Source organism: Choloepus didactylus, chromosome 1, assembly GCF_015220235.1.
Source record: "Choloepus didactylus isolate mChoDid1 chromosome 1, mChoDid1.pri, whole genome shotgun sequence".
NCBI lineage: Eukaryota > Metazoa > Chordata > Mammalia > Pilosa > Megalonychidae > Choloepus > Choloepus didactylus.
Genome location: NC_051307.1, coordinates 136,301,584 through 136,311,063, shown reverse-complemented (window position 1 = coordinate 136,311,063; position 9,480 = coordinate 136,301,584). Strand labels below are relative to the sequence as shown.

The 9,480-nt window shown below is 39.2% G+C and overlaps 1 protein-coding gene across 1 annotated transcript in view; it reads left to right on the top strand.

Moving 5' to 3' along the window:
* The first annotated feature begins 4,710 nt into the window (after nucleotides 1-4,710).
* Nucleotides 4,711-9,480, top strand: part of MLF1 (myeloid leukemia factor 1) — a 39,977-nt gene continuing 35,207 nt past the window's right edge. The window contains exon 1 of the mRNA XM_037841910.1: nucleotides 4,711-4,873. Coding sequence (XP_037697838.1) covers nucleotides 4,827-4,873 — 47 coding nt within the window. The 5' untranslated portion in view covers nucleotides 4,711-4,826. The remainder of the gene's footprint in view (nucleotides 4,874-9,480) is intronic.

The following is a 9,480-nucleotide window of genomic DNA, read 5'->3' as shown; positions in this document are numbered from 1 at the left end:
TTGCTGAGAGCAAAGGGAACATGGAATAGGTAGTGGAAGAAGGTAGTGACAAATATGAACTACAACCACATGACCAGATACAGAAACAAGGACTGTGGTAGCATGAATATTTCCTCCTTGTTTATTACATTTAAATTAAAGGAAATCAAGTTAAAGAGTTAATGTCACCCAAAGACTTGCACCCTCTTCTGGAGAGATTTAGTGCATTTCTGGTTATATGCAGGACAGCTGAGTATTGTTAGGTGAAATATATGTCTGTTAATGTTCTCTACTTAGAGATAAAGTATGGTTTAAGGTGATGTGTGTAACTTCCAAGTTGACAAGGGGTGGACTGTGATGGTTGTGTGCATGTGTCAACTTGGCCAGGTGATGGTGCACAGCTGTCTGGTCAAGCAAGCACTGGCCTAACCATTACTGCAAGGACATTTGTGGCTGATTAATAAACCAGAAGGCTGGTTTATTAAATCATCAGTCAATTGGCTGCAGCTGTGACTGATTACTCAATGAAGGGTGTGTCTTCCACAATGAGAGAATTCAATCAGCTGGATTTAATTCAATCAGCTGAAGACTTTTAAGCAAGAAAGTTAGAGGACCGTCACTTCTTCTTCTGCTAGCCAGGGAAGCATTTCTTGAGGTGTTTCATCACCTTCACCGGAGTTGCCAGTTTGCTGCCTTCCCTGTGGAATTTGGACTTGTGCATCCCCACAGTTGCATGAGACACTTTTAAAAAATTTTATATTTATAGATATCTTGTTGATTCTGTTTCCCTAGAGAACCCTAACTAATACATCCTTTTTGTCATAACATCTTTCATATTCTTCTCAAAGATATGATATCATCTAAAGGAACGTAGCACAATCTATTAGAATTGTGAATTACCTTGAGGAAGTAGTTTGCACGGTGTCCAACAGATGTCCAGTTTCTCTGTCTCACTCATAATCTTTACATGTCCCGTGATGCCCCTGTGAGTTTTCTGTGGCATCTTGTTTCTGGAACACCTCAGTGCACAGTTTGGGACAAAGGACACTGCAACCCTAAGCACACTGAAACTAACTGTTGAACTGGTGCTTACAATGGCCTGACACTTACGGCTCTGTAGAGGTCTAAGTCTAAAAGTCCAGGACTCAAGTGCCTGTTTATTTCCTCTTGGGTGATTGAGATAATGTCTACAAAAGCATTTTGAAAATTCTGAAGTGCTATACCAAGGATAATTGCAGATTTAGCTGGTGGAAGAGCTGTCCACTAGAATGTAAGCCCTAGGAGGGTAGAGAGTATTATATAACTGGCCCTTAATAAGTATTTGATGAATTAATGGATGGAAGTAAGGGAGACACTGATATTTTTAAATGCTGGTGTTTTTAATAGAGTTGTAGGGTTGACTTAGGTCTCATACTTTCCCCTGGATGCCCTCTACTTGGTCAGTATCCTCCCAAGTGTAACGTATACAGCAGCATGGTTACAGATCATATATGTGAAAGTGCCTAGGACATTGTCAGTGCTCAGTAAATGGTAAATTTAACTTTTTATGGGGAGGCAAAGTGGGCTGTTGAAAAGATTGTAAACTTTAGAGTAGGACAGGTATGGGTTTGAATTCAGTGGACAATCACCAAATTTCTCTGGGGTGCAGTTTTCTCATATGTAATATAGGGACAAACATGGAGGGTTGTTTAAAGGTATAAATGAGAAAATGAATGTGAAGCATTTAATGGAGTGCCTGAAACATGGGAAGTATAAATGGTAGCGATTATTCTATTTGGTATTTTTAACGTTACCTGGCTCACCTCGTTCCTCTGCCAGGGAGTTTCAGGGCTTGTGAATAGAACTGCACCTTTTATACACCAGGCACATGCTACCTCAGGACCTGGAATGCATCTCCCTTACATGTCCACTTCCTTCCCTTAAGTCTTTACTCAAATTCGCCTTCTCAGTGAGGTCTACACTGAACTCCCTATTTTAAGTTGCATACCCCAATTCCCCTTATCCTGCTCAGTTTTTCCCCTAGCACTAATCACCTTTTAACGCACTCCTTTCCATGTTATTTACTTCAGTCTGCTCTCAGAACAAAATAAACTCCAGGAGTGCAAGGGTTTTTGTCTGTTTTGTTCACTGATGCCTCAATGTCTAGATTACTGCCTGATACATGGTAGGCTGTCAATAAATATTTGTAAAATTGAATTGATTTGGATATATTTCCACTGGATTTTATAATTTTTAGTTTTGGCCCATTATTTAGTCAGCATAATTTTTGAAAATGATCACCTGCTCTCATCATGTGCACCTTTAACTGTGGCCAATCACCCACATAGCATTATAACCAACCCTCACTAGGGAAAACCCCAGGCACCCAGCCCAGTTCAAACACTATGTGGACTTTGGCAACTTGGTTAACCTCTCTATGCTTTGGTTACGTCATCTATAAATGGAGATAAGACCCAACTCCACTCCATAAAACTGTTGCAAAGAGTCAATGATTGATAGAGATAGATATGACAGATAGATAGAGATAGAATGTTAGAGCAAATGTGACAAAATGTTAGAAGTTGATGTGTCTGGTATCTGGATGGAGGGTATGTTAGAGTTCTCAGTATGGGTTTTGTATTATTTTTGCAACTGTCCTGTACATCTGAAATTATTTCAAAATAATAAGTTAAATAGAGATTAAATGAGTTAATATGAAGTACCTAGAACAGTGTCTGGCACACATTCAATAAATATTAGCTATTACAGTTACATTTACAGTCAAGTCCAGGACCCTCTCCCCTCAGTTCTACTCTGCATCTCCATTGCTCCCCTGCTGGGGTATTCACCCTCTTCCACTCCCAGTTTCACCTCTTACCTCTTAACCCTCAGATCTGAAAGTGGTGTGGTCTCTCTACCTCGAACTCTCCTTTTTCCTCCACTAACTTTTTTTTTTTTTTTTTTTTTTTTTAGCACTTGTCCTTAGGCCCAAACTGCTTTGAGAAGCTCCAGGTAACCTCTTGCCTAAACCTGTGTCCCAACTAAAACTTTGTTTAACAACGTGATTCTATGAAAAATTTCTCACAAGTTGCTTTATTCGTCCTTAATCCAGAACTATTTTAATACTTTCACTTATCACCAATAAATTACTCCATTTTATTTTAAGTTTGGCCTCATTAACACCTTGTTCTTACACTATTTTAAAGAGAAAATTATTTAAGAACTTAAAAATTGTTTTGGTTCTGGAAACTAATTTAGGAATTCCCGGATATAAATATATACTTCCTGGGCTACATTCTGAGGCCTGAAAGGAAAATATCCCATTCTGTGGAAGGGCTGTGCTCTCTTACATTGGGCTGTGAAGTCTGCCCTACCTCATGCCCCAGTCTCAGGGAAAGTAGGCTGCCAGAGAACTTGGCTAAAGGTGGGGGTAAAATGTCCAAAGGATTAAATTAAATTTCAGGCTCCCAAAATAACCCGAGTACTCCTGTCACCTCCAAATCAGGCCCTGCACAGTTTCACGCTGGCAGAGTGCCAGCCCTCTGGCCTGATCCCGGGAGGCCCAGATCCCAGTGAGACATGGATGTCCCTCCATCTGCACAGGACAGCCTTCCAGAGCAGGCTGAGGAGCCCACTGAATTAAAGGTGGACACGCAAGAGGCATTTCCCACCTCCTATGCCATTTCATTGTTCTCTTTTCTTTATTTCCTCTCTTCCTTCTCACTTTTTCTCCTTTACCTGTTCCCATGCCTCTGGAAGGCCCTAGGACAGTGTTCTCCAAAACTCAGTCATTTGTGCACCACTGTCATGATTCCCTCCCTCCACCCCCGGCTCCAATATCCAAATCCCATCTGTACTATTTCTTTGAATTAGCTCACCCCTTCACTTAAATTTAAAAGGCTATTAATGTGCAGCACTGCTTTAAACTTAAAACCAGTTTCACTTACCATAAATAGCAGGCTACCATATAAATATAATGAAAACAATACATACTAATGGAATTCTAGTTGCATTTGGCTGCCTGCCGCAGGCCCTGTGTCTGAGCCTTGCTTTCCTTATCAGAGCAGGACTGCTGGAGAGGTCTTAGATACACCAGCATGAGGCTTTCTCCTGGAAATAGAGACATGGAAAAACAGCAACGTTCTCACTTATTTTTTAATGTCATGTCTACATATCACTTACAAGTTTCCCACTTCAGGAAACAGCATTTTGAGTTTTAGACTCACAAAAGACACATAAATTTGTTGAAATCTGAGAGGCTTCATCTCATCTCCTTCCAGCACTGAGTACACTAATTGCAACTGGACTCAAAAATTTTCTGCACATTTTTTTTTTCTTATTGTTTGTGCACCGCTTTTGGCCAACTACCATAAAGTTTCAGATACAGGACTCCTTTCCGTGGATCAGAGAAACAGGAATTTATGACATCATCTAGCTCAAATCTTGGACCATCTCTGTTTTCCCGAAAAAAGACGGGTTTGGGGGCTGAGGGTGATTTGCCCAAGGTTACATAGAGGATAGTCATATGCTTTGGTCCGTGCAGCCCAGAGAAACTATCCGGTCCCTCAGGAGGCTTCGTGAAGTGTTCACCGACTGGCGGGTGGCCAAACCTCTCACCTGCGTTTTGTTGCTCTCCGTTGCCTGGCAGCGGCGCATTGTTCGCCGTCTGGTGTTGGTGACGCCGCGGGACGAGCGTCCAATGGGAAAGCAGCTTTGCGTCACTTGCCGCCTTTCCCGGCGGGCGCCGCCTTCGCGACAGGAAGAGAAGCGTTGACGCCAACGGGGAGGCAGCTTGGAGGTCGCGGCCGCGGCGAGTTACATCGTTTTCCAATCCGCCTGCGTACGCCGCCGCCTGGGACAAAGCCAGAATGTTCGGGATGCTGAGCAGTAGCTTTGAGGATGATCCCTTCTTCTCGTGAGTGTCGGGAATCGAGAAGAAATTAAGGGGAAAGAGCGAATTTTAGAGGGCGAGAGAGAATTCGCGGTGACTACAGGAGGCGGGTTGAGAGAGAAAGGAGAGGTGGGCTTGGGGCCGCTTTGAGGGGGAAAGAGAGGAGGACTTAGGGGTTTGTGAGGGGATGGAGAGGAGGATTGCGGACCGTGAGGTGGAGGAGGAAGACGGGAGCGTGGGGTTGGAGAAAAGGACTTGGCGTGGGAGGGAGGAGAGAGGAGGGCTTGGGGATGTGAGGATGGGGAGAGGAGGATTTGGGGGCGTGAGGTGGAGAGATGAGTATGGGGGGAGAGAGGTGAGAGAAGGACTTGGGGATGTGAGAGGGAAGGGAGAAAGGATTTGGGAGCGTGAGGTGGGGAGAGGTCCTCACAGCTGCAGAGGCTTTGTAGATGACGGTAACTGCGACCCCTGTGAAACCTGTGAGATTTATGCTCATAGGACCCGTGTCACACCCGCTTTATTATTATTTTTTTTTTAATATTTTGAGATATAGTCACATACCATGCAGTCATACAAAACAAATCATGCATTCGATTGTTCACAGTACCATTACATAATTCTCACCTGCTTTAATTCCAAAAGGTGGGCAGGGGATATCGTACAGGATGGTGATTCTTTGAAAAGGGAAACTTTTTTTTTTTTTAACAGTTTTCATAATACGAATGAAGGAGGTGTTCGTGAGAGCATAACAAAGTTGTAGAGCTGTCCTTTCTTTCACCTGAAGTGCTAGAAGTTGCCGTGAGCACTGTTTGCTTTGCTTTGTTACAAAGCTACCTTGTTTGGAAAGAGAATTCTCTTTCTGTAAAAGCGTAAGTAGGGCAAGAAAGCAAAGAGCGGGCATTTACACCCCAGATAAACAAGTGCTGCTAAACTATGCAACTATTCCAAGTGGTATAATGTGATTGGAAGAAGGCATCCAGCCCTAGGAAGAAGACATCCAGAAATTAGTTAATTCACTATGATATAGTTTTATGGGGTTTAAAAAATTCTTCCTTTGGTGAATTTATAAGCTTAATAACATAATCTAGTGGATCCTTAAAAAGGGAAGCTTTGTGTTACTTTTTGTCAAAGTACTTTGCTGGTTTGAATTTTGACTTGGTTTTCTGATTTATTTTGATCCCTTAAATTCCTTTTTATAACTTGGGGTCATTTTTAAAGTTTTTAAATATTAACAGCTCCCTGGATAGATTTTGTTTCATTTTATTTTCAAAATATTATATTGGCTTAATTGTGTTAGTACTATTTTAAAAGCAAATAGCCTAAAAGTAATAATTGAAAAGATAATGAGCAGTAGAAAAATAAATATATTGAAAAATAAAATGGTTAGCATTTTATTCTAAAAGTTATCATTATAATTTAGAAGTATTCAACTCAGGCAAATTTATTATGCCATTTTAGTTAACTCCTTTAGGAGCTTTGGGGACATTTATGGTCAGTGCCATTTTTACAAGTGTAAAATGTTTAAAATTTTGTATTGTGATTTGCTCTTTTAAAAAAAACCCTGAGAGTGGAGACTAAATAGGTCCATGGATGAACCGAGCTATTGAACTGGTTTTTATTTCAATCTGACATCAGTACAGTGGGTAACAGTAAAGAAGATTATAATAGACCATTTTGGGGTTGCATTATATACTTGATTATACCAAAAAGAATAATGGCTTAACTAAACCATGAATGTATAATTAGTACCTTCTTTAAAAGGGCTAGTAGAAATGTAATTTAAACTCGTGGGTGACTCTTTCTGAGCAAAGGCAGTGAATCCAAGAGTCAGGGTCAGAAATAGTAACAGACCACAAATAGTAGGCATACATCAAAGAACACTTTTCCCTTGTGCTTAGAATGGAAAAGACCATTAGTTACATGTCAGTTGGTGTTTCTATCAACTATCTGCAGCCTTCTTCAGATGCAGACAGCCATATGGTAAAAATGATTATAATTAACTTCATAAAACTAATTCATGTCTATAATTTCTTTGTTCCATAATTAATTTTGTATAAACAAAGTTTGGGGGTAAGAGGGAAAGAGAATGTCAGTTTATACTTATTGCAGGTAATCTGTGATTTGCCCCCCCCCTTTAACCCTAACCACCCCAAACAAAATGAGTATCCATTGGTAAACATAATCCAAACATAATGAATCCATAAAGGCGACCAACTTTTTATTAAATCATCTACTGACCTTAAGGAACACAGAACTGGAAGTGGTATGTATATCCCATGCCCACCATCTTTTATATCAATATTGTTCCTGTTGCTAATATGTGTCCGGTCATTGGATTCCTAAGGGTTAGTTGAACTCTGATACATAGAAAGTATTCAGTAAACATTGTTTGAGTGACAATCTGGTGTCTTTTATTCATTTATAGTTAATTTAGTTGATTTCTGTAAGTAATTGGCATTTGCATTCAACACATGCCATTGTTGATGCTGACATTTCTTGATTAGGACACTAGCCATTTTCTAAATTATCCATTAATTCAGAATCAAGAATAGTCACCATAAGCACACTCAACTAATTTGCTAATTATTCTAAAATGGAAGACAAAATCAATACTTCTTAGATATAAAATTAGAATTATTAGAGACCAGTAAACAGTCTTGGTCAAATTGCTAACACTTAAAAGAAGTGAATAAAAAATATTGAAAATCTGTAGTTTTAGATTCAATATATTGTTTCAGTGTTTACCTTCCCATAACAGCACGTTAAGTCTTTCATCAGATAATGAAAGGGAAATTTTTTTTTTAATTTAATAAATTTTATTTTGAAATAAATTCAGTCTTACAGGAAGAGTTGCAAAGAGAGTACAAACCCCATACATAGAACTCCATCATACGCTGACCTCCCTCCCCGATACCCCGATCCACCACCTTTAACATCCTGTCACACCACCATTTCTTTCTTTCCCTCCCTCTCTCCCTCCCTCCCTATCTGTCATCCATCATCTGTTGCGCTGTGCTCTGAACATATGAGAGCAAGCTGCACACATCTTTGAACAAACAATATAATTCACATATACCTTTCCCATGAACAAGAACATTCTTGTATGCAATCTCATTAAGCACAGCTAAGAAGTTCAAGAAATTCAACATTGATACAAAGCTTACATTCTGTATTTCCTTTTGTGTGTGTGTGTGTGTGTCCCATCTGTGTCCCTTTGAGCCTCCTCTCCTCCATCCTCACATCCCATCCAGGATCATCCTTGGCATTTAATTGTCATCTATTTAGACTTTTTTTTTTTTTTCAATTGTGGAAACATATATATAGCCTAAATCTTCCCATTCCACCCCGTCCCTAGCATTCCATTAGTGGGGTTAATCACATTTAGAATGTTACAATGTTATCACCTTCCCACCATCTGTTTCTAGAAGTTTCCCTTCACCCCAAACAGAAACCCTACTCTCATTTCTTAACTCCCCATTGCCCCTTCCCCCACTTCTCAGAACCCCTACTCTACTTTTCATTTCTATGGTCATATTCTCTGATACTTTCTTTGGGTTTACCATGGGGCTTAAATTTAACATCTTAAATCTATAACAATCTTGTTTTTCTTTGATACCAGCTTAACTTCAATATGACACATAAACTATGATCCTATACTCCATCATTCCCCCACCTTTATGTAGTTCTTGTCAAAAATTACATATTTCACATTGAGTCCAAAACCACTGATTTATCATTACAGTTTATGTATTTTAGATCCTGTAGGAAGTAAATAGTGGAGTTATAAATCAAAAATACAGTAGTATTGGTATTTATATTTACCATGTGATCTCTACTGGAAATCTTTATTTCTTCATATGGTTTCAGTCAATTGTTTAGTGTCCCTTCCTTTCAGCCTGCTCAACTCCCTTTAGCATTTCTTATAGGACTGATTACTGATGATGAAGTCCCTCAGCTTTTGATTATCCGGGAATGTTTTTTATCTCCCCCTCATTTTTATCCTCCAGGTGTTTGTGAATTCTCCAAGTCTCTGATGGTTATTGACTTCTATTTGTATTCCATTGTGATCAGAGAATGTGCTTTGAACAAATTTTTTTTTTTTTTTAATTTATTGAGGCTTGTTTTTATGTCCCAGTGTACGGTCCATTCTGGAGAAAGATCCATGATCACTAGAGAAGAATGTGTGTCCCGGTGACCTGGGATATAATATTCTATATATGTCTGTTAAAATTTTCAATATCTCTCTCTCCTTTCTTTGTTTCTCTGTCGGTAGGGCTTAAAGGGAAACTTTAAATGTATATTCCAAAGATTGATGTTTTATTACATATTTGGGATTTTAAAAAATAGGTATCTTGTTAGATCTCAGCTGAAATTATTTCAGTGAAAATTTGCCTTATATAGGATACCTTCAGATATCTTCTTAAGTGAATATACTTGTAAGTTAGTTAAAAACACAAAAGCTAAAACGACATTTGCTGGTATGCAGTTTTTTCTCAAGAATGTGACTTTTCCTTCCCCGTTGTATTTGCTGAAGAATAAATAGAAATATGTACATATTTAAGTAGATATTATATAGATAGTAAAATCTATTATATGGCTAGTAAAATCTGTCCTATTAGATAGATAGTAAA